This window comes from Ruditapes philippinarum, unplaced genomic scaffold, assembly GCF_026571515.1.
Source record: "Ruditapes philippinarum isolate M1 unplaced genomic scaffold, ASM2657151v2 ctg6368_1_1_1_1, whole genome shotgun sequence".
Lineage (NCBI taxonomy): Eukaryota > Metazoa > Mollusca > Bivalvia > Venerida > Veneridae > Ruditapes > Ruditapes philippinarum.
In genome coordinates this window covers 62,296-89,556 of record NW_026852839.1, presented here as the reverse complement: position 1 = coordinate 89,556, position 27,261 = coordinate 62,296, and the positions used below count along the sequence as shown (strand labels likewise).

At 31.4% G+C, this 27,261-nt stretch overlaps 1 protein-coding gene across 1 annotated transcript in view; it reads right to left on the bottom strand.

Moving 5' to 3' along the window:
* Nucleotides 1–2: 2 nt before the first annotated feature.
* The window catches only part of LOC132725885 (uncharacterized), a gene marked incomplete at both ends in the record, with an annotated part of 87,250 nt that continues 59,991 nt past the window's right edge, over nt 3–27,261 (bottom strand). Inside the window, 15 exon segments of the mRNA XM_060711078.1 lie at nt 3–169; nt 4,398–4,470; nt 5,125–5,176; nt 5,853–5,956; nt 7,716–7,814; nt 9,300–9,338; nt 10,466–10,510; nt 11,884–12,015; nt 12,407–12,528; nt 18,265–18,311; nt 19,080–19,168; nt 19,834–19,873; nt 20,676–20,792; nt 24,011–24,064; nt 25,764–25,904. Of these exon segments, the coding sequence (XP_060567061.1) occupies nt 106–169; nt 4,398–4,470; nt 5,125–5,176; nt 5,853–5,956; nt 7,716–7,814; nt 9,300–9,338; nt 10,466–10,510; nt 11,884–12,015; nt 12,407–12,528; nt 18,265–18,311; nt 19,080–19,168; nt 19,834–19,873; nt 20,676–20,792; nt 24,011–24,064; nt 25,764–25,904 (1,218 nt within the window).

Here is a 27,261-nt window from a genome sequence, read left to right as displayed (position 1 = left end):
TTTTTTAGTCTGTAAAGATGCAGCATGTGAGCAGTCAGTGAGGACTGGAGCTGAATGGACTATCCTACAAGCTATAAGGCATGTTGTGAATCAAGGGCTGGTCTCCTATACAGCTTTGCTGCCCGGTTTAAGCCAGGTATCGTCTTGTAATGTCATGCCTGATGGTGGTCTGCAATGAACAAAAACGACAAATCATTATTTAAAAAGAAGGGCTCTCAAAAGAATAAAAATAATATGAACACATAGAAGAAATGAAAGAATTATATACAAAAATGATTTCATTAATAAATATCAGTGATAACAACAAAATATAACAAACATGGGCCAACTCCTTTTTTAAATAAATTTTGTATATACACAATTTATTTGATAAATTAATTAATAATTTTTGCATCACAGTAAATGTAACAGAAATTCATTAGCCTACTGGAGCAGAAAGTGAGTAGCAAGTTTCCCACTAGTATAAAACCAGGCCAGCCTGCACATCCATGCAGTCTGATCAGATTCTATACTGTTTGCTGACCAACTTTGCTTTTTAATTTTTCACCCACTGATGATAATGGACAGTTCCAAGAATAGAAGTTGGACTAGTCCATTTACGAAATTCAACAGGTTAAGGGAAAGTAAAAATCAATGACTGCAAACCTAAATCTAGCTAACCAGGTCAAAAACTACAAGAGTAACATAATTTAGCAGTAACCAAATCTTTACCTGATTTCAGATGTGATTTTACAACAGATAAGATGGTAGGTAACGACTAAAATGAAATGTTACTATCAGAAAATAGTTTCTACTGCAACAGGTAATGCGTTTGTGATGCAGTCATTTATTTCAGAGACAGTAATATCATTGTTATAAAATTATTGCAGAATAAGAAAGCTAGCTGAGATGACCTATTAAAGGTCAATTAGTTTTTTTCTCATTCTAAAATACAAGTACTACATACTACATTTAAAGAGAGTATACATTTTCATCTAAATCTAGTGCTCAACCTGGAATGTATATATCAAGTTTTTAATTCCGAAGTTTTGTAGTCTTCTACCACAACAAATCATCTACTTTAAATCATATTTATTGCTAGCATTGAGAACATCAACAAAAACCATTGTGTGTTATACATAAAAGCACAAATACGACCAAAAACTGTTCATAAAACACCAGTTATCATCCCAATTTTTGATAATTTTAACCTTGGAGGTCAAGGTCAATATAGGGCCAAGGTCATACTTTAAAATGAGGCTCTTATTTAGATGTATGTTTATCCAGATGCAAGTTTAAAACACTCTAACCAATATAATAAACATGGCTATGGTTAGTCTGATATGCAATCAAAAAGGGTAAAACAAAAATTTATGTCCCTGTTTTATCAATGCATTTGGAAGCATAACAGAAACAAATAACATGAAATATGGAAGCCCAGAGGTGTAAAAAAATCAAGTTTTTTGCAAAAATGAGAGCTTGTGCACATACATTGCAAGCACTTAAGTTTGTGCATGTTCTTCTACAATATTAGGTGCTATTTGTGACTGAAGCTTGTATTAATGTTCTTGTCTACCATTAAACAGTGCCATTTGTTAGATATCATTTTAAAATAGTTCTTCCTATTTTCTATTAGCCAAAATGGATTATGGCTTACCCAATATACCCAGGTTAAACATCTACACATATGGAGCACACAGATCTTCTACATTGATAAAATTAGGAGATAAATAATAAAAATATCAGTTTTGTCCTTACATATGTAATGCCCAATAACATCATGTATACCCAATAAGCATCAGCTATATAATTAGCCCAATAACACATGTGATATAACCAATTATATAAGTTTGACAACTGTATCATTCATTTTCTTAGCAGAAAAGAGAAGGGGGTTTTAATGTTCACAAGTTAACAACAAACTTGTACCAAAACAAAACTTGACTTCATCAAATAAAATGACAACTTTGTCAGATGAATCATAAATAAAGGATTAATTTTCTTTGAAACAATATCATTCAACATTGATTAGAACAATGATATTCCTCAGGGTTCAAGCTTGTGACCCAAACCTTATAAAAGGCCTGATCTATTTAATTTTTTAAACATTTAATAAATTACATTCTTAAAATAGCATTGTTGTCCGGGAGAAAGACTGAGCAATTACTTGAGGTGAAATGTTTGTATCTCACCTCTTAACTTAGAGTGCATTATAATGGTTTCCCTCTAAGAACGCTAAATAAGGAGAGCTGTGCCCTAGTGGTTAAGGTTTCTGCCTCTCAACCCAGGGGTTATGGGTTCAAGCCCTAATTGAGTCTCGGGCCATGTTTCTTAATATGACACCAGTTCGCTTCAGGAAGCAGACTCGAAAGTGATTAATATTAGTTGCAGAACTTCTTTTGCAATCAAGCTTAAATAAATATGTTTAAACCAAGAACACTATATACATCAGAAATAATTTGCTCAGTAAAAGTTAGATTACAGTCTATACAGTTTTGATATGGTAATAGTTGGTTTTACAAAGAAACCAGTCTTGAAACTATCCATATCAAAACTACTATATGATCCCTAGATCAAAGATAGCAATACATGAAAATATATACACCACACAAACACACATCTAGCATATATATATATAATAACATCCCAGGTTGAGCCAGAACATTTTTATTATCATTATTTAAAGAAATACCTTGGATAATAACCCCTAAAATGTTACAAAAAATAATAATCATAGGAATTATAAAGGAATGATAAGGTGTATAAATGAAGACACATCTAAAAACAAGAAACATGGCAATGCCACGGAACCAGGTTTTCAATTATCACCATTATAGATAAATATGTTGTATTTGAAATACAAATACAAGCAACAAACAATGTAACTATGTGCAATGTAAAACATGAATAATGTAGGAGGAATTGCCACAGAAGAAGTGTTCACTAAATATTCTGTATAAGGAAAAAAAGCAAAGGGCCATAATTAGGTCAAAAACTATCCAATCACAAAACCCCAACAATATGCACCAGGGTACTTGATGACAAAGCTTCTGTGAAAGTTTGAACAAAATCCTTTGAGAAATGTAGGACGAGTTCAGCACAGAAGAATTTGTTCACTATATATTGGTAATTCTGTATAAGGAAAAAAAACAAAGGGCCATAATTAGGTCAAATATTATCCAATCATAAAACCCTGACAATATGCGCCAGGGCACTTGATAACAAAGCTTCTGAGAAAGTTTGGTCAAATTTTGTGAGAAATGTAGAAGTTGCGCACGAAAGAAATTGTTCACTATATATTCTATATAAGGAAAAAAACAAAGGGCCATAATTAGGTCAAATATTATCCAATCACAAAACCCCGACAATATATGCGCCAGGGCACTTGATGACAAAGCTTCTGTGAAAGTTTGGTCAAAATCCTTTGAGAAATGTAGGAGGAGTTCAGCACAGAAGAAATTGTTCACTATATATTCTACATAAGGAAAAAAAACAAAGGGCCATTTTAAGGTCAAATATTATCCAATCGCAAAACCTTGACAATATGCCCCAGGGCACTTGATGACAAAGCTTCTGTAAAAGTTTGGTCAAAATCCGTTGAGAAATGTAGGAGGAGTTGCGCACAGAAGAAATTGTTCACTATATATTCTATATAAGGAAAAAAAACAAAGGGCCATAATTAGGTCAAATATTATCCAATCGCAAAACCCTAACAATATGCGCCAGGGCACTTGATGACAAAGCTTCTGTGAAAGTTTGGTCAAAATCCGTTGAGAAATGTAGAAGGAGTTGCGCACAGAAGAAATTGTTTACGCCCGCCCGCCCACCGACATACCTCAATCTAATAACCAGTTTTTTCCTTCGGAAAACCTGGTTAATAACATTGTTTGTAATCAAAACAAATAAAAAGATGAAACAAATTTTCCTTCCAGAAAAAATATTTTTCCATTCTTCTAAAAAATGGTTATAATGGCAAAGTATAAGTGGCTAGTGTTACAAACAAATTGACAATGAAGTTTTTGAAAGGTGTCTCAATAATTGAATGCAAAATACGTGCAAGAAAAAAAAAACAGGCAATATTAAACAACTTTGCTCCAATCATTCAACAGTAGCCCTGTTCATTATATGTGATCTGGTAGCACTTTGCCCATCTCTAAGATACTGTACACTATAAGATCTTTACTCCATACCATACTTTATAAATATGCTTAGCATATACTTATGTACCATAATACTGGTAATAATTATTCATAAACTATTTCTTTTACACAGGAATGATACAATTGGATAATGCATCTATTTTATTGAATATGAGAAATACAGACTACATGCAGGGGAGGTCATGGAATCACAGAAATTATTCAAGTTATATGCTTTCAGATTTAGACAATCAATATATTTATCAAGAAGAAAATTACCTGTTAAATGTCTGTTTAGCCATAAATCTATCTAGAATGTCGTCTGGGTCTGCTGTTGATATATCATCCCCAGCTGTAAAAAGATAAAATGTTTGTCATAAGTTATGGCATGAAGATATTCTGTAATAACTTTTCACTCATGCTACATGTTCATTGAAATGTATCATTTAGATGTTCATTAGAATTATATGTTCATGGGGAATACACATCCATTAACATTATTGCCACGCTTCTAAATGATATCTAATTCATAAAACTTTAAACAAATAGAATCCCACATATTATGTATCTCTTCCAAATTTAAAGCAACACAATTCCATTATTAGCAAAATTACAAAAAACAAAATTAGCACTGTAAATTCTTTTGTTGGGTTTACTGTGGCACAAACACAGTATAGGTCATATGGCAATTTTCCAGCTTTACTGGAAAACCTCAGGTGTCCCTCTACATCATTTTAGGCACAAGCAGGCACCTGAATAGAACCACAGACGTTTTATAAGTTAGCTGAATAGCTTTCTCACATATAGAATCCTAAGATGCTGGCGCCTCTCAAACTTACAGCGCTAAGAGGCAAAGTGGTTTGAAGCCAACAACATTAACCACTCAGCCTTAGACACCCTTCACCGTCAGAGTTCAAAATTATAGATTCAAATTAGAGTATATTACACTCAGATTGTAATGTAGGTGTGAATAATCTTGGTGGATGTTAAAAGTTTTAAATTAAACCAGTGGCCAAGTTTTTTTTGAGTCTCCCCTCAAACGTTTCCTCATTCTTTCTCTGTATACCATCTTACATCTAGGCTGGCCTGAGATCCCAATCTGTTATCACTGGGGTAAGGCTGTTAAACATAGTAAAAAATATTAATATATTCTATATATCTTTAAACAAAATTTCAAATAAGTTACTAAGTTGTATGTAATTAATTTGGAACACCAAATGATGGGTAAAACATTATTGAACAATAAATTAAACAGTAGGAAATCTGTCTGATCAAAACACCTTTTTCGATCAAGGAAGTAGGTGGAAAGGAGCAGTGGGGTTCGTTCCAGAAATAATATATTAAATTAATATACTGTCCTATTGTTTAGAGTGGGAAAGGGTTATGATCTGGCACAATAATTTTTTTATAAATTATAAACAAAGTAAAAAATTTAATTTGACCAAGATATTTGTTGGGGTTTTGAAAGGATTTTAGACTAGAACTATTCAAATAAGTTAGAATTCACTGTAGATCTTTATATTCCTCAATATTTTACAGACACATAGAAATCTTTTTTTTCTTCAAAAACTCTTGTAATGACACCATTACTTTTTTAGGACCACACCTTATTAGAATTCTATTTCAGAGACTCAGAGTACAATGTAAAATGAATGCATTCATTGGATATATGCCACATTAATTTGTTTACAGAATATCATAAAGGTTATATCAAGACGCAATAATAAGTTTTACCCTTGGACTGTATTCTTTAGCTCTACGTCTAGCACGTGCTGAGTCATTTCTCGCACCCACCATTTCATCAAAATCCTCTGGAAAGTGATTCACACCTTCAACATCTGTTAATATATGAAAACAATTTCAGATGAATCAATACCAATAAATATCTCAATATTCCATATATTAACATTGTGCAAAATGGCCTAAAGTGACTAAATAAATTTGTGCATACAAAAACAAATTGGGCAAACATGCAAATTAAACATAGTTGCATCAAAACGTTTTTCCTTTTCAGAAATTATGAGTTCAAGACTATCATAACTTAGTTATTTAGTCAAATTATCAGTTTATAGCATTTAAAAACATAAATACAAATGACACATGAAGCACACTTCCAGATAAATTTACAATTCTAATTTTAATTTAATTCAATAACTAAGCATGTTGGAAGCAACTAATTTTATTCATACAACCAGTGCAGACCAAGATCAGCCGATCAAGATCTACTCTGTTTGCTATTCAGTCACTATGTATTTTGGAAATTTCCCTAATTTGATAAATGGTTTTGCCCCGATTGAAAGATGGACAGGTCCTTTTAAGAAAATTTAGCAGGGTTTAAGGATTAAAACAGCTTCCCCTTAAAAACGGGTGAATTTTTCTTTGAGGTTTCAAAACATAAATATTAATTTTTCCCTATAAACCCAATTAAAATAAACGTTCTAGGGAAGCAAAGCTTTTTACATATAACCGGGACCTTAAAAACAGGGTTTTATAACTGGGGTTTTTGCAATTATTAAAAATCATTAAAACATTTGTCATGTAAATATAGAATTGTTCTATAACTCTAAACAATTCACTGTCAATATCTATAATGCAATTAGACTAGAAAATATAATACTAGAAAATATAATACTAACTACTATAATAAAAGAAACTGAAAACTTTTTACATTACGAAAAGTGAGAAAACAAAAATAAATTGCAAAATATAATGGGTGTTGTAAAACATAACAGCATAATTCATATAACTGGGGTTAAAATTACAAAAATGTTTGTTTTCTAAAAAAGATTCAATTTTGAAATAATAACAACATATTTGGTAATTACTGTGATTTCAATATCAAATATGCTGGAGCTGAAAATGAGTCAGGCTTTGACATCAGCATATAGCCAGACCAGCCTGCATTTCAGTGCAGTTTGAACAGTACTGCTGGTAGCTCGATTTTAATATTTTGATAATGAAATCCTGTTTAAAATTCAAAGCAGTGTTAAGAGTTTTTTGTTGTTGTTTTTTTTTTGGTTGGGTTTTACATCCCATCAACACAGTATAGGTCATTTGGCAACTTTCTACTTTTACTGGTGGAGGAAGACCTCAGATACCCCTCCGTGGATTATTTCGGGTATAAATTGGCACCAGAGTAAAACCACTGACGTTTCGCAAGTTAACTGTAAATATTAAAAAATCCACGGTCCCTGTCGGGATTTGTACTCACAACAGTGAGGGAGTTAATATTGAAAGAGTTGTGTTTTATTTTAAGTAGCAATTTTTACTTTGTTGGAAATGAATTTTTGGGTCATTTTTTGAATTTGTTAAAACATAAAGTCACACAAAAAAAAGCAAATTTCATAGCTTTCATTTAAAAGTGACTACTTATTCAATAATGAATCAAGATACTTAAAACCTACTTGTAATCCCATTTTTCTAACTCCACCACCATGTTAGTTAAACAGAAGTCACAAACACACACACACACACACACACACACAGTGAATGACACAAAGACAGAAAACAGACTGCATACAAAGGGAGGTAACAAAACACAGCAACAACACACTCAGATATAAAAGGGGAGGTAACACACTACACATGTAGACAAACCTATAAATGCACTGTTTGACTCTAATTGTGACCTAGCACTGATGTTGCCTCGTCTACCCGGACCGAAACTCAGGCCTGACGGTGAGGGATCGTATGGATCTGTTATAAACAAGAAGTGTGCATGGTTAGTGTATATTGTACACAGCTGATTCTAGTTATAAAATCCAAATACTAACTAATGTGTGACCCTAAAAATAAAGCTAAGTGGTAAAATGATATGCAAATAAAGTTATATGGTGCAATAATTATAATGTCAATTTCCACATTCCTTACCTTCCCCATTTATCATTTTTATTTGACACTTTAAATTTATCAAATTAAACCCTCTCCTTGTTTTGTTTTGAAAGGAATTGGAAACAAAAAATACATTATTTCAAATAAAAACTACAAATAAAAGTTAAAAGAAGAGTGATATAAAATGAAAAATATTTCTTTGGAAATTTTTGTTCAAATTAAAAAAAAATTAAAATAATAAATTAAACAATTCCAACATAAAACCCAACTCAATTCCAAAAATGTCTGCAAAACCAACAAATTATAATCAGCTGTATACAAGAGTAGAGCAGTGTGCAATAAAATAAGCACAAAGAAATCCAGTGCAATGTGTGCATTGGCTATATATTTGATATACATGTTGTATATATGTCAGGTTCAGGTAAAAGACAATGCATAAAAATGGAGTTACTTCCACTTGCTTTTATCCTTGCAAGCATCTGCTATTGTTTTGGGAAATCTTTAATGACACTCAGGACATTATTACATTACTTACATCAAAACAACACAACTTCAACAAAGTCAAGTACACAGAATTGTTTATGAAATTTCTATTTGCCATTAAAGTTACTAATATTCAAGAATTATCAAATGTCTATCTGATGAAAAATGTATATTTTCCAACATTTGAAGGATTCATTCATGATTTTCTATTTACATATGTGTATTTTTTACATATTGATAAACATGTATTCACACATATTATGGACAACAAATAACAAACATAGTTTAATACATTTTCTGCATTACATGACATTGTGATCTTAAATGCATCAAATTAAAGATGTGCATAACATATAATGACAAATGAATAAGACAAAAGGGTGCATTCATTTACTTTAAAAAATACATTTGAATGGGCTAACATTTCATTTCCTTGTTAGTCTTTCCCCCATTTTTGAACCAAATCCCCATATTTCACATACACAAATAACAATGCTTAGCATTGTCACAATGGTTTTCACAACATTTTAAGTTGAAAGACTCCTCTTTCATTGTGCACATTTTACCATTACTACTGTCAGTCAAATTAATTTACTCTTTAACTCCAATTAATCACAGATTAACATCTACTATTCTAAAATTAACTATGTTATGTAACCTTTAAAAAACTTTTTTGCTGATATTTTTAATAGCCCCTAATGTGCACCCAATAAACTTCTAGATATCCCTTCAGTAAACAATTATATCATGTAGTGAACACATTTTCCACCCAGACCATTGTAAAACTTGTCCCATGAACTATAAACTATGAAATCACATGGTGCATGGAAGTTTCATCCAAAAGTGACTTAGTGTGTGAGAACAAACCTCCAACAATATATGGGATTTTTGGGTCATAACTGTCATCTATTACCATAATAAAATATATACCATTTAAACAACAGAAAATAATAAAATATCATGCATTCTATATTAATGTTATATTTGATATATTGACAAATTTAAATCTTGGACAGAAAGATATGGTTTGTATTGCAAGGCGCTTTTACGTACAGTTTATATTTACACTTTTTTTTATAAAACGCACAAGAAACTTGGGCGTTATGAACTTATAATACTGCACGTTTGTAACGTCGCTTTTCATTGGATAATCGTGACGTTTATATAGTTTTATATACACGGCTGTTGCTGATTCATGAAGAAATATTTACTTTTTTCTCTAAAAATGATGCTTGCTGTATTATAAATTCGTTATAAAGATTGTTGACAGGTTATATGGCCGTATATAAACGGCTGTTGGCAATATAAATAGCCGTTTATATAAGGCCATATAACCTGTCAACGATCTTTATAACTAATAATATATGAGCCGTGTCATGACAAAACCAACATAATGGGTTTGCGACCAGCATGGTTCCAGACCAGCCTACGCATCCGCGCAGTCTGATCAGGATCCATGCTGTTCGCTAACAAACCCTATAACAAGTAGAGAAACTGATAGCGAACAGCATGGATATCAGACTGCGCGGATGCACAGGCTGGTCTGGATCCATGTTAGTCGCAAACCCATTATGTTGGTTTTGTCATGACGCAGCTCATATAACACACTTGAGTTTTAAATAATTTATCAAAAATATTTATCATGTAAAAATCGAAACTTTGAAAAAAACCAAGTGTCTGTTTTCTATCAGACAACTTTTATTATCTTTATAAAATGTTTAAACCATTTAACAAGAAACTTTTTCTAGTCTTAGTAATCACAATATACTTTCTATATTTATACATTATTTACATATCAGTAAAAATATTATGTATTTTTTATGAATTTTTCTGCACCTGTAATGTTTTTGACTGTAATTTTTTCAAAGGGAACATTACAGAATTTTTCAGGTTCAAAAATATTCAATCTAAAGTAAATACATGTAGTCAGAACCATAACTGTTTCTGGAAAATGCCAACAAATTCAATTTCAATGAAAATTTAAGGTTATCCCAAAAATCCAACAAGTAACACATTGTGCGTATCAACCTTACCGCTGAATATGCTGTTCTGAGTTTTCTCCCTTTTTTCCTCATTTACTACGCAAAAGAAAATAATATTGCTTGTTTAATTACCTAACAATTTAAGATAATTTGTCAGAATGATGTCATAAGCATTGTTTAGCTGAAATATAATTTTACACTAGCTAGGATATGAAGTGGCCGGCGAGAATAAAATATAGCATTGCACATGCTATTCCTATTATGTTATAATTATTTGATCTATCTTTTAGTTAACAGACCAAATCAATTTCTTTAAACCAAGCGATTTAAGCTTTATTTTATTAAAGCTTATTTGAACTATTTAACAGACCCAATTTTTTTTTCTTTTAAGCATAAGCTTAATAAATATCACTACTTCATTACCCAAATGATAGCAACATATTCCTAAAAGAAAGAAAAATTTGTTACATTGTCACTATTGTGTTGAGAAACTTTGAATTCCCTAAGAAATTTTCAAAGCATTCATTACTCAATGCCATTCCTACTTCATAACTACAAAAATCTCAGTCAGGAAAATAAACTCTGCGTATGGTCACAAAAATGCTACAAGAGTAGGTGAAATGATAGAAAGACAGAAAATAGCTACAGGGTAAATATCTTCAAACTAAAATAATCCAAAGATATGGGATGCCTCCAATTGCATCAAGTTTGTTAGTCTTGTAAATGAATATTGAATGACTTGTGAAAGCTTTTCTAAAACGTGTATTGATTCTTTTTGTGGAATTATTTCGCTAGATTACAAAAACACAAGTCTACAACGTACTATTGAGGTTCAAAGGTGCGCTTGACGGACGATTGCCTGAATGTAACAAATATAATGAAAATTACTTCATTGGAATCAAGACATATACAAAAAATTTACTCAATACTTTTAGAACCTTATAAAACGTAAGACCAAATTAATGTCTTACTGTCAAAGTTCATAATGATAGTCTTACTAGATCTACAAACTAAACAAAAAATACCAACAAAAAAAATTGGTAATTTTTACAATAAAAAAATTGGTAATTTTTGTGCTATGATAAGATTATTAACTGATTACAATCAAAATCTTACACCCCCCTCCAACATATTTAATATTAATATTCTAAAATTAGAACTAAAAACTTAATTTCTTAAAATCTTTGTGCAGAATACCTTTACGATTTCAAATAACGTAGAAAGAACGTCATGTTAATTCAGACTTTCTTATTGTAAGCTAAATATGACCAAGAATGTAAAAATATTCATGGTTTAATGAGTAGGAAAGGTATTCTGAATCAATCTGTTTAAGATACTTTAGGGAATGTATTTACTAAATCATACCAATATTATACTTTTACTATTGTGATTTAAATAAATTACATGTATAAACAATTATATATAAAATACTGTGACTGTCTACATTGACAGTGTATATTTTGACCTACTTCTTTCTCGAAGATTGCGGAGTTGTTCCTCTTGATGTCGTAACATGGCATCCTGTTGTGTCTCGAGAGTCGTGTTGGTTACCGGGGCTTCTGGGAACATGCTACGGAACTGACGCCGGGAATCGGTACCAGCTACAGATAATTAAGAGGAAAGGAAAAGTAGGGTCTAGCCACACAAAATCATAAAACTACAAACTAATAACTGAAAATAATATTAAAGTGGCATTCCAATAGAACTTCCAAACAAACAAAAACAGAAATGAAAAAAAAACAGTGAAAACTCTTTAAGTCATTCTTTTTCTATGTACGGTCAAAATAGAAAGAAAATCTAGATTATTTCTGTGTTTACAACATTTTCATGGAGAACATGCATAAATATAAAACTGAAACTTCACATCTTCCTTAAGCCGAAAATTTCCACTCTTCCCTTTTCATAAAAATCTTCCTAAAGACTAAAACAATATTTAAAACAAACATCTTATTTCTGAAGAAACAACCAGACTCTGGCACATGGTGACATTACCTTTGTTTTTGAGTTCATTAAACTGCTGTATATTTCTAGCGTTTGCCATGTCCGTGGTTTGAGCTCTAGGTGGCGGCAGTGAGGCATTCTTATTGACAGCATTCTCAAATATTAACTTGTTCCTGCAAATATTGTAAAAAAATATTTTAAAGTTGTGCATTAAACACCAATAAGTTTAATGGGTTTTTCTGTAACCTAGTCTAGTAAAATTGTCACCTTCATGCAATAACTGGTTAAGTCCTATTAAATTAAGAAGGACTTAACCTGTTATTGCACTAAGGTGACAAAATGTTTTCTAATTATATTTTCCATAGTTTCTTTCAGTCTATTTAGATTTACATGTAAGTTATAGGTAAACATGACCAGTTATTTATTTATTTATGATTATATCATACATTGTCATGTGCTTGTCATTGTTATTAAATACATGCATGTTATACATAAAATGTGACCTCTGAACCGTGGGGTATCCATAAAGCAATAGACATGAAAATTTTTCCATTAAAGTCCAAAATTTCCCAAACCTTGTATAAAATAAACGTCCCCCTTTCTTGTTGGGATTTTTTAGGAGTTTTTTTTAAGTTTAACCCCTTTTTTTTGCTAAAATTTTTTTATGTTGAACTTGGGTTAAAATTTTTCTTTTAAATTGTCCTTTCAGTTTTAAGGGGTATTAAAAAAAAAATGACATTTAAAAGTATACCAGAGTAAAAAGCCTGGGGAGACTGCTGAATGTTATTACTTTATTTCTTATTTTAAAAGGGAAACCCTTTTTTTAACAGTCTAAATTATCAATTAAAATCATGCTGAACAAAATTTATTCATATACTTTTTGTTTTCTGTCGAAGGTATTAAATTTTGTTAAAAAACCAATGAGCTCATTAACTAAAAAATGTTTCTAAAACTACTAATCAAAAAAATTTGAACAAAACGACTAATGTTTTTAAAAACAAAAAAAAAAAATTGTGACTTTTTTTTAACTTATTTTTGAATTTGAAAAAAAAAAATTTTTTACAATGTTTTTGGTTTTTTCGTTTAAAAAAGGGGTATTTGAAAAATCTTTTCTTATGCGAAAGCTGGAAATTGGGATAAGACAGATTCCCCAATGATTACATTTAAGCAATAACATGTGCCCCTTGTTGTTGGTGTAGACAGGTCTGCATTGTTTTTGAAAATTAAAACATTTTTCCCCTTACAAAGGTTTTTAAAACAAACTGATTTTAGCCTTTAAATTAAATTTTAAAGAAAAACCTTCAATTATAGCAGGTAGTTTTCAGACCTTTTAGTTTTATTAATTAACCTATATAAAAAAATAGAACTCTTACAAAATTATGCTCAAAATTATGGCTCTTACTGATCTTTTTTGTGAAGTTTCAGTTATATCTGGACATTAAAATTACAATATGGATGAAAGGACCTGTGACAAATGTATATATTATGTAGATATTTTTAGATGCACAATGGAAGTTAAAGATGTATGACCATGCAAGATATGAATGCTTAAAATATTAAATACCTGGTAATAAAGATGATAAAATAATTCAATTTTATAAAAAACTAGAACTGTGTCCAAAGGACACGGATGCCCCCACTGACAATTTATATATGGTATATAGTGAAAAAATCAATAAAGGGCCATAATTCTGTTAAATTTGGTCGCAGCAGAAATTCCTTCCTTTACTATTATCTACACATTCAGGTTGTTCATCCCTGGAAGTTTAAGCAAAATCTGCCATCCGGTTTAAGAGGAGTTGCGTTCACAAAATTTCTATATGGTATATAGTGAAAAAATCAACAAAGGGCCATAATTTAGTTAAATTTGGTCGCAGCAAAAATTCCTTCCTTTACTACCATCTACACATTAAGGTTGATCATCCCTGAAAGTTTAAGCAAAATCTGCCATCCGGTTTAAGAGGAGTTGCGTTCACAAAATTTCTATATGGTATATAGTGAAAAAATCAACAAAGGGCCATAATTCTGTTAAATTTGGTCGCAGCAAAAATTCCTTCCTTTACTACCATCTACACATTAAGGTTGATCATCCCTGGAAGTTTAAGCAAAATCTGCCATCCGGTTTAAGAGGAGTTGCGTTCACAAAATTTCTATATGGTCTATGGTGAAAAAATCAACAAAGGGCCATAATTCTGTTAAATTTGATCGCAGCAAAAATTCCTTCCTTTACTACCATCTACACATTAAGGTTGATCATCCCTGGAAGTTTAAGCAAAATCTGCCATCTGGTTTAAGAGGAGTTGCGTTCACAAGATTTCGGGATGTACGGACGGACGGACGTACGGACGGACACTCGGACGGACAAGTGCAACACTATATGCTCCCACTCTGTGGGGGCATAAAAAGAATAATGCATGCCAAACAAATAAATGAAAATTAAATATTGATAAATTTTGGCTATATGTTCTAATGTATGTGTGATCATTGTGTGTACATTTATTGTACATGTATATGTTATTTCATGTACAGTTCCTGTATGTTTTATTACATGTATATTTGCATATAATCATTTAGTGTATGTATTTTGTATAACAATAAAGTAACATGTAATTGTATGCATAATCATTACATGCACAATTTACTCTTTTTGTAATTCTGTTTGTTTAAATCTGTACGGTATCAACATGTTCATAGTTGCATATGTTATTTATGTACAATCATTGTTTAAAACATTTTAACTACAAATATTATTGTTATAACCATTTGTACACTAGCTGCAATTGTAACCACATGTATAACCATTGTATGTACACACACTGTAATTGTAAACATAAAATTATGTATAATTATTGAATGTACATTCATTGTACATTGTATTTGTATTGCATGTACTTTAGTATGTATGAAGAATGTATTTACACTCATTTGTAACTGCATGTTTTATTGTATATAAAACATGTAATGGTATGTGAATTTATATATCATATATAATTCAAATAACATGTATATTGTGTACATGTAATTGTGTGGACATTCACAACAGTACTGTATATGTACATGTAAGATTATGATCAAAGTTAATGTTTATAACATGCACAATTAAAGCTAGCCATTGTTTATCATCTAGCCATTGCATTAAACATTAAATTGGGTTGAAAATAAATGATAATACACATCGACTGGTTTAATAGAATTTTACCTTTCAATGATTTCTGTTGTTGTCCTAATGTAGGAAAAGATAAACACCAAAATATTGTTTAGTTGTAATAATTTGTTTTACTAGGTACATTATCAATAGAAAAAAACAATAAACAACAATAACAAAACAAGAGGGCCATGATGGCCCTGAAATCGCTCACCTGTATATAGGCCCCCGGAGCGAGGCCAGTTTAAATCCCAGGGCTTTTATTTGAACAAACTTGGTAGACACCCATTAGAAGATGTTTCATGCTAAACATCTAAGGTCTAGCTGGTCAAGTTTTTTCTTTACACATATATTTAAAAACAATGACACAGCTGGGGCAGGGCCAGTTTTGACACAAGGGCTTTTATTTGAACAATCTTTGTAGGCACTTACTAGAAAATGTTTCATGCTTAACATCTAAACTCTAGCTATTCGGGTTTTTTCAAAGAAGATTTTTAAGTTTTTGCTATACACATATAAGGAAAATCAATGTCCCCCGGGGCGGGGCCAATTTTGACCCAAGGGCTTTCATTTGAACAATTTTTGTAGACACTCACTAGAAGATGCTTCATGCTTAATATCTAAACTCTAGCTATTTGAGTTTTTTTAAAGAAGACTTTTTAAGTTTTTGTTATACACATATAAAGAAAATCAATGACCCCCTGAGGCGGGACCAATTATAACCCCAGGGCTTTTATAAGAACAAACTTGGTAGACACTCACTAGAAGATGTTTCATGCTTAGTATCTAAACTCTAGCTATTTGTTTTATTTTCAAAGAAGACTTTTTAAGTTTTTGCTATACACATATAAGGAAAATCAATGACCCCCGGGGCGGGGCCAATTTTGACCCCAGGGCTTTTATTTGAACAAACTTGGTAGACATCCATTAGAACATGTTTCATGCTAAATATCTTAGCTCTAGCTCTTTTGGTTCTTTAAAAGAGAATTTTTTAAGTTTTTACTATATATGCATATAGGGAAAATGAATGACCCCCTGGGGCGGGGCCAATTTTGACCCCAGGGCTTTTATTTGAACAAACTTGGTAGACACTCATTAGAGGAAGTTTCATGCTAAATATCTTAGCTCTAGATCTTTGGGTTCTTTAAAAGAAGATTTTTTTAAGTTTTTACTATATGCATATAGGGAAAATCAATGACCCCCTGGGGCGGGGCCAATTTTGACCCCAGGGCTTTTATTTGAACAAACTTGGTAGACACTCACTAGAAGATGTTTCATGCCAAATATCTAAGCTCTAGCTCTTTGGGTTTTTTAGAAGAAGATATTTAAAGTTTTTTCTTTTGGTTGCCATGGCAACCAGAGTTCTGCATGGAATTAAATTCTTTGAACAATTTTCAAAGGTGACCACCATAGGAACATTCCTGTGAAGTTTGGTTGAAATTGGCTTAGTGGTTTATGAGAAGATGTCATTTAAAGTAAAAGTTTACTGACGACGGACGGACGGACGATGGACGGACGCCGGCAGAAAAGTGATCACAAAAGCTCACCCTGTCACTTTGTGACAGGTGAGCTAAAAACATGATAAAGTGTATGATGTTAACCTTCAACACCCTCCCCCTTCTGCCCCCCCCCCCAAAAAAATAAAATAAAAAGTTCAACATTGAACAATTATATCATTTACCCTCCATTTCTTTAGAGTGCAACTGTTAAAAATGTTTTCCAGTTCCAAGTTTTCACTATATGGTTAAACATCCACCATAAAAAATGTTTTAACTTTAACCAAACAACAGTTTACTGAACACAACTCTATCCCTTGTTTCAAATGGCCAGAAGTCACAAATCTGGTTATAAAAACCAAGAACAATTGCCAAACAAACATTAAAGAATCAACCTGACTTAACCTTTTATAAACATTTTACCTGTCAACAACATCAGTCCAAATAAAACTGTTGAAGATATAAAATCAAGTCAGCTATTTTACCTTAAGACATTGTTTATTTTAATGCAATATAACCATAATGTATTTATTCTTTTTTAAACCTCAATTTATTCTCCAATGAAATACCAGTCATACAAATGTGTACCGATAGAAAACTGTCTTCATGAGAGAATAATCTCCGAGATATTTCTTATATCACCCTGTTAATATAATTTTGATGAGTAATAAAATAAATAATGCACATCTACATGTATCTTGTTGAAAGAAGATATTGTCAACCCTTGAACTGGCATATTATCGATCAGTGTAATATAATCAGTTCTCCAGCTGACAATGAAGAATAAATTTTTAAAGATAAATTGAAGATAAAAGTGGAAATATGTGAATACAAGAATAAAAGTGAAGATAAAAGTGAAGACAAGAATGAAGAAAAGAGTGAGGATAAAGTGAAGACAAAAGTGAGGATAAAGTGAAGACAAAAGAGAGGATAAAAGTGAAAATAAAGTGAAGACAAATGTGAAGACAAGAATGAAGACAAGAATGAGGATAAAGTGAAGACAAACTTAAAATCATCTGAAGAGTCTAAAATAATCTTACTTTAAGAGAGAATGAAACAGAAAATAAACAGGCCATGTGAAATGCCAGTTGAAATTCAGAGGAAATTCACAACTGAATATAATTTTATCTGTCGGGAAAGTGAATTTCCATACAGCCTTACCTTTTAGATGTCTGAGAGCAGTAAGTAATATACCAACATTGTTAATTAGGATAATTATGAAATGGTATAATGGTAATTATAAAACAAATAATAATAATTGAACTAACGGAGCAGGTCTCTGTACAGTCCTTGGATCAAACACATCCGGCTCATTCTGAAATAAACACATGACATAATGCATATTAACAGTTAAAATAATGGATATGAACAGTTATGATCATGCATATTTTGTTTGTTTGAAGTTCATAATGATTTTAATATATTTTTGGTCATCTCTCGGCGACTGGCCGTATACGTATACATTAACTCATCTAAACAGCTTTCTGATGAGCAAAAATATTTCGATAAAATCAAAACTGAGAAAAATGTACTAAGATTTTAGGATAAGTATAACAATTCAAAATTCTAGTAATAATTTACATGTTATGTGCGATTAATGACAAATTTTTCAGTATTTATAACTATATTTCTACCGCGTTACTTATGCAGTAAGGGCTATTTCTGCATATTTTGACCTCTTTATGGTAATTTACAAGGGCTGTAAGTGCCATTGATAATGTGTAAATTGCATTCTTTTGGTAACTTCACAATATCAAACTGTTAAATACATTTTCAAATTTTCATAAAAATTAGCATGAATCTGGAGGCGTGCTGCTTTAAGTAACAAATGATTACCAATCTATCAACAAGTGCCTGACAAGATAGCATACACACATAACTTCTCCCTAAAAGTATGAGTGAATCAGCAATGGTGAGCAATAAATTTAAGACCAGCATATGACTTTTGAGTCTTTCTTGTAAGATACTTTTGCTAAAATGTAAATACAAAAACCCATAAGCATTGGAAATAAAACTTGTACATAGCATTTCTTTCTTACATTAAAATATGTTACCGAAATTATATAATTTAAGTATTTAATACTTTGCTATGTTCTAAGGCATTTTCCACCCTCTTTCTCTCATTCTGCAACTGCTTTCTCATAGATGCTAACTGAGTCAGTACATCAGAACCTGAAAATTTATTTGTTTTATATACACATACATAAATTTGTGGCATAAGAAGGTTCTATGAACTTTATGTAAATTTCCGAAATAAATAGATAAAATTTCTCCAAAAGTGATTTTGCAAACTGTAAAACATTTCACGCAGTCAAATTTTTGTGATGTCATATTTGTATTACCAGGACCAGGAACAATTTATAGTTTAACTCATATTGACCATAACAAATAATTCAGTCACATTTTTAATTATTCTTATGATCTTTATTCAATGTCAAATAAATTTTCACAGGCCAATGACATCAATTCAGATTATTGACTGAACCATGTTTATTTCTTCTTCAGACTTTAATGTTTTTAGTTGACATTTATATAAGCTAGATTACTAAACACTTTTTGGCAACTTATATTAATCATTATCGAGTCGTCTTCCTATAACTAACTAGTACTAGTGTCATATGAAGAAACATGGTCATGACCGAAGAAGGGCTCAATCCCTAGGTTAAGAGGCAGAAATATTAACCACTTGGCAACTGCTCCACTTATTTTCTTTTGCATATTTAACAAAAGTATATTGTTGAAAAAATAACATTTTGAACATAAGAGTCAAAAGACATTTGCAAAATTCTTGATTTTATATAAATATTGTAGATTTCCATCAAGAACTCAATACTTACTATTTGGCCTGGTCTGTGAAGGCCCTGGTGCCGGGGATTGCTGTAATATTTAATAACTTTTATATAGTTTACATCTCTGATATCTTTCTCAGTTAACTCACTTAAAATAACATTGGTGCATAATGTCTCATTCAATTAACAAATTGTCAAATTTTACAATTACTGGTATTCCATATAAACAGTATAGCCTCAGCAAAAATACAAATACAAATAATTAATTATTTCATAATATTTGGAATAAAAGAATCTGTCAAAATAATATTAAACGTTGACAATTCATAGATATCTGTATAGACTTATTGCTTCTCAAGAACTCAAAGCTATATCTTATAACCATTCCAATGCATGATTAATATTAACAAAATAACTATACATGTATTTGAATATGGAATATAAAAATCTTAAAATAGCATTTCCAACAATATAATTTTGAAAGATAAAATTTCATCTTTTAATATCATGAAATATAATCAAAACTTAACATCAAATTTAAAATACCTAAAGATAACACACATTAAATATACGAGTATACATAAAACTATTAATTAATAATACTATGGATGAAAAGATAGTCACAATATAGTTGTAATTCAGGTAAAATGACATTCAATACTATAAACATTGTTGTGACAAGCTTTTCCGTTCTACAGATTGCTGCATTTTACTCTATGATATACAGAAGCTTTATTGTCATGCTAAATGTTTGTTTGTTTGATTTCAGGGCCAATTTAACACAAATTTTGGTAAGATCTCCCTGGATTAACTACTAATTGCCAATTTCTCTGTTGGCAAACTGTTTTTTTTCCTTCCAATTTTCAACAAAATGAAATAATTTATACTACCTCGCCCCTCTGGGATCTTTGTGATCTCTGCGATCTCTGAGATCTATTTGAGGCGGCCGAATCACGGCCCCTGCGTTGGGCAGGCAGTGGCGGGGAATTGCCGCGGTCATCATTGGTCTGAAGTGTGATACAGTTAGTAATGGTTAGCACTATAGAAAGCAATTATAATGTGAAACATATATAAGCCGTGCCATGACAAAACCAACATAATGCGTTTGCGACAAGCATGGATCCAGACCAGCCTGCACGTCCACGCAGTCTGATCAGGATCCATGCTTTCGCTATTAGATTCTCTACTTGTTATAGGGTTTGTAAGCGAACAGCATGGATCCTGATCAGACTGCGCGGATGCGCAGGCTGGTCTGGATCCATGGGTGGTCGCAAACGCATTATGATGGTTTTGTCATGACGCAGCTCATATATAGTTATTTTTAGCAATCATGTGTGTATAAATTTTACAAGATTTATGCATGAATATATGTAATTATAAATGCAATTCTAAATGTGCACAAATTGTGAAATACATTATTAAATACATCATACATGATCATTATGTGAAAAAGTCAATCTAGATATTAAATCAAGTGCTTAGACACTTTGATGTGCATGGACTTTATTCTATCTAAGTAATAAAGATTTAAGACTGTCGTATATATATGAGCTAAATATATTATATTACTAAATCATATAACCATAATTATAGTTTTGATGAATATAAATTGTAAGGGTTGTATCTTTATTTAGTTCAAGCATGTAAGCATTTACATATTCTACATGTGGACAAGTATCACAGGTACATTCTTTAAGATAAAGACCATCTCATTTAAGCAGCCAACCTGTACATAACAACTAAAAGATACATTTCTAATTCTGATATTTCAAAAGATCATTCAATTCAAACTTTTAAAACAAGTCATCTTTACCCACAGAGACTGCCTAAGACAGTTTGACAATAAATAAAGTAGAGTTTTTTACTGTTTCAACAAAAATCATGATTAACAAAAGATACTGACTCCAATAATGTCTTATTACAATACTTTTTTATTTGTAAAGAAAAACCTTCAAATTTGGAACTACCCAAATATGAAGCACTAAAATGTGAGAGTTTTTTTAACTTCCTTAAAAAAGAGTACTTTTATACTTGTCCACATTTATATAACAAAAGTACGTTGCTGCCATATAACCTAGATAATAATGAGGGTACACCATGCAGTGTTACTGTACCATTACCTGATAAATCGTGTAAAAATTGTGTTCATTGGGATGCCAATGCTGTAGGAACATATATATAACATTGAGTACATTACACATGACAATGATATACTACACAAACACATTACACATATGCATTAAAAACATAACCCATATGGCATAAGGTAGTAAATCCATCAGTGCTCATAAAAATGTTGCATATTTTTGAGTCTGTGTGATAAAAAGCATATTTGGGATGGCAAATTTCTTGTTACATAAAATTATGAAGATGGCAAATCAATAATACAAACTGTAATAAAGTCTCTTATAATTATTCATTATTCAAAATCATTTTTATGTAAAACTATGAAGATGGCAAAATCTATATTACATAAAGAAATGGAGATGGCAAAATTGGTATCAGTTATGAAGGTGGTAAATTTAAATGAGCACTAACGGGCAAAGTACCTAAAAATATTACGCACAACAATCACAAAACTTACAGACAGCAGAAAAACAATTAACATAAAGGTATGAAAAAGGATTACTCTTTATTTTGTTAAATGTTAATTCAAAAATCATATTTTTTCTCCAAAAACAGTGATATATGAAATTTGGAAAAAGATCCTTTTTCATCATTTTTATTGTATTTTCTATGCAAGGAAAATTTCTGGTTATATACAAAGATGCTAGTAGAGACTAGACATAAAATACAGAAGACATGTTAGTGTTACATATAAATTGACACTTAAATACACATAAAACTTTCAAATGAAATAAGTAAAGTAATGATAACTTGTGATGAATTTATATACATGTACATGTATTATAAACATGTCCTGCATTGAATTTGGAACTGTTTATTGTACATGTGTACAAGTGTTAAAAGATCTAATGCTAGGTTATCTTTAATATTGCCTTTGAAAGAGTCAATATGCCTTGCCTATTAAATTCAGAGGGTAAATGGTAGCTGTAAAGACTTCTGGATTATATGTATAAATATTAATATATCCAAAAGTATCAAATCCTAGATAAATGAACTGATCTGATAAATTTCTAATTGCTTTTAAAGGCATTTTGTCTATCTCCACAAGTGACCAACTAATTATCCCACAGTATTCCTGAATCATCTGTGAGTGATAAATGACCATCAGATTCAGTGTCAAAGACCATTTGTCACGGAGAAGGTCCAAGGATTAGAACCAGAGCAATCTCTGGATTACTCTACAATGCTTCTTTGAGCTAAGCAGACGGACAATTTAATTTGTAACTTTTGTATATACATGTTATACCAATGATAATGATCATTATAACAATAATAACATTAATTATAATAACAACAACAACAATACAGTTAAAACAGCATTACTTATGACCCTTAAAATAAACAAGACAACACACATAATACAACATGTACAGTTGGAGAATCATTTGTAACTAATCATTATAACGTTATAAAATGTATTAATCATTAAATGATGACAAGTACAGTAAAACCTGTATGTATGCCATTAAACTTGTCTTTATGAAATATCTTACTCTATATCAATTTTTACATCATACTTGAAAGTTCCGAAGTAAAGCAAAACTTCTATGTATTGCAATCTTTAGATGTATTGAAACACTACTATTTAATGTTTAACTTTTATGTATTTACTTTTGCAAAATTGTTATATGATTAAGAATACATGTATCACATTCAAAGCCCTCAATATGCTTTCATACAACACATATAATGTGGTCTATACAGCACAGGTTTTACTGTTGATTTTCTTGGCCATTCATTATTACTGTAAATTTGTGAAGTGTCTTACTAATAAAACAGTACCTTGCCTTGCATGGACAATCTTAATTCAAAATAGTCCATTAAGAGGTATCAAAACATCGCCCATTAGTAAAATGTGGCAAAGTTTTTAAAAAAAAATCTGCTAATAATTTTGTCCAATGACAATCTAAAACCTAATATGTTATAATATTTTCTAAATAGTCAAAGAGTCATTATCGTATTAGTAAAACAAGTGAAAATTTCATCATAGTGCAGAAAGTGCATGGTTATATAGTTAAAGCCATGTTAATACAGAAAAGACCAAAGCATCCCAAGTGAACAGTGAGGGTAACCAATAGCAACAAGACATTTGGTCTACCTTTACTTTCATGGCTGGAACAGGAGGAGATTTAACTCTATCGGCTGCTTCTCTCTGCAAATCAAAATACTACATATGCAATATCTATGCAATACTGTTACCCAAAAATTAAACCCAATCCCAACCTCATTTCATTAATGGACTTGCCCAGCTTCCATTTTCAGAAGAGTTCATTATCAATTTAGGGAACATCAAACATCATGACGAAAGTTTGAAAACTGGTCTGCCAACAATACAGAAGCTGGTCAGCCTGCAAGGAAGTGCATGCTGACCTAGCCTTATTTTGGTAGCAAAGACTGCAGTTTCTGTACCAGCATTTTCAATGTGACAATATTATTTTAATGGTGGCCTACTGTTTTGAAGAAAAAACATTTTTTTCTACTTTCTTTTTTTTTTGGTTGGGTTTTACATCGCACCAACACAGTTCAGGTCATAATGCAACATTCCAGCTTTACTGGCGTAGGAAAACATCAGGTACTATTCTGTGCACTATTTCAGCCACAAATGGGCAACTGAGAAGAACCACTGACTTTCTTTAAGTTAGCTGGATAGCTTCCTCACATGAAAGAATCCAAAGTCCCTCGCAGGAATCGAACCCACAAATTGATTTGGTTTGTTTGGTTATACAGAGCACCAACATAGTATAAATCATATGACTCCGAAAGAGGAAAGATGATTTTGCTACAAACTTCAAAGCAACACCAGGGATCAAAACCACCTTACTTGCTGGAGCATAGAGATACAAAGACTCCAGTAATTGGAACCAATTAAGATGCCCCTTACAATCACGCAAGGATAAACCGTGACTGCAATTCTTATGCCTCAAGCATTACTGTCAACCCCTCAGCTACAAGGGATCTCCCCTACAAAGGGAGGGGCAAGAGTCAGTGACCTTATCCATTGGGCCAAGAGGACCTTATTGGCATATAAATCAAGTCACAAAAAGCACTAAAAAAAATCTGCATAAAGTACAGAATATTTTCTTAGATCTAGTCTGCACCTATGTGGCATAAAATAGTAATGCAATATGCACCATAAAATTATTAAACAATAGCCACTGATGTGGCACATAATTAAAATGCAATATGTATCTATATAGCGCATGATTATTATGCAATGGGCACCTATGAGGCATTATATCCCCACTTTATTGTAACATAATATGCACCTATGTGGCATTATACAATTTATGTAACTACAAACTAATAACATATGCTTGCAAAACATCATAACAAAAATATAAAACAAAACTAAACAAATTATAACATTCATTCAAAAATAAAAAATATTCCTAAATTTATTCACACAAAAATTCCAAACTACAGTGATTTTGAGAAAAGACCTACAATACATATTTTATTTAGTAAAATAAAATGGATGGGCACTCAAAAAAAATCAAACAGAAAAAAAATGTTGCAAAACAAATTTATCTTTAAATCTCTCTAACTGAATGAATATATGTATGTGAACTTGAAATTTATTTATTATATTTTATAAATTTCTGATCTCAAAACTTTTGGTTTCAAGATAAAAATGCTATGTACAGATGTAGATCTACAGAAAACTACAGAAAAGACTCAATAAACCCCTCTTAACAAATGCATTCCATACAGACTGGTTAACAGAAATTTCTTTTTGCACTACGTTATTCTAATAGTTAACCATTCTTAATCATTATTTTTCTCTATATTTCATACACCTACTTTTCACAGAAATATTGATATTCTGTAATTTTACAATCATGTGACTTTACCTGTTCTCTCTCATGTCTTTCTCTTTCCAGCTGTTCTTGTTGATCTCTCATTTTAGCATCATCTGCTTCTCTACGTTTTCTTTCTGTTTCTTTCTTTCTATCGTCTGCTTGTTTCTTAAGTTCTTCATTCTTTCTTCGAGTCTGAAAAAAAATAAGAGTACAGGTTATGTATAAACACTTCTGCTTCTGTGTCATTCACCTTTAGTACTGTTAATGGTTACTTTATACAATTTTAAATAAAAATTAATCAAATTTTGAAAGCAACTCAGTAGAATAGAGTTTCCCTACAGATTAGTGTGGCATGGCAGGCTGACGTTTAAATTGGAGTTTAACTTGATATTATTGCCTACAAATGGACAAAGGAGCAAGAGATATTGTGTAAATGGGCAGGCCCTCTGGAGAGCAATACTTCTTAACCTAAATTCAGTTTCCATTTTTTTTCCCAACAACCAAAATCTTTAAAGTCCCAAAGGTAGTTAGTGTTCTGCCATGGAGGCTGGTACTTACAGAAGAGCAGGAAACTGATTTCTATCTTGATAATCAGTGTCTACACATATTTTTTGCTGATACATCATCAGTATCTTTTATAATTATAATTACACCAAAAACTTTCTGGTAAAGACGAAAGAGAATAATCTTGTGAAACTAATAAGGTCATGTTCTTGACTAACAAACAAACAAATATAATCCATTCTAAAGATGAAAACATCCAATTTTAAAAAACCTTCCAAACACTGATTTTTCACCAAAAGGGATCTCAACAAAAAATATTTGTAAAATCTTCTTCCCGGGGCCCTAAAAAAATCATAAAACAATGTTGAAACAATTTCATCTTTGTTCTTCTAACCTTCTGTATCTATTTTGTCCACTTGATTTTTTTTTTTATCGCTCACGGCCTCAAATTTTCAAATAAAAATGCCAATTTTAAAATAATCACAGTAAATACATAAAGACTCAATTAAACCGCTTGACAAGCTTATACTTATGGTTGAAACAGAATTCTTTCTGCACTAAATTTAAACTTTATTGTTTAATTTTAAATTATATTATCAAATATACATCTTTTAGATTTCATAACTGGAATTTCAACAATCAAGAGCTTACCGTGTCCACGTTGTCTTTCTAGCTGCTTTTAGTAAAAGACCTTGATAATAAGCAATAATTGAGATATTTGACTTTACAAAAAACTTTAACCAACGCAGACGCGGACGCTGACGCCGACGCCGGGGCGACTACAATAGCTCTCATTTTCTTCGAATAGTCAAGCTAAAAAGAAGCATACTTGAATTATAAACAAAATTATAATGTTTTTTTACGAGCTTGTTTTGTTAGGTCAGCTTGATGTGTTGATTAAGTTGCTTTTCACTATGTGGGTTCAAACATCAGAAAAGTCATCAATGTGTGAAAGCCATCTAGCTGGTTTTTAAAAACCTAAAGGCCATTGCTTGGGTTCCATAAAGGTTAACTCTAGCTGTAAATAATGTTCAGAGCGGTTATC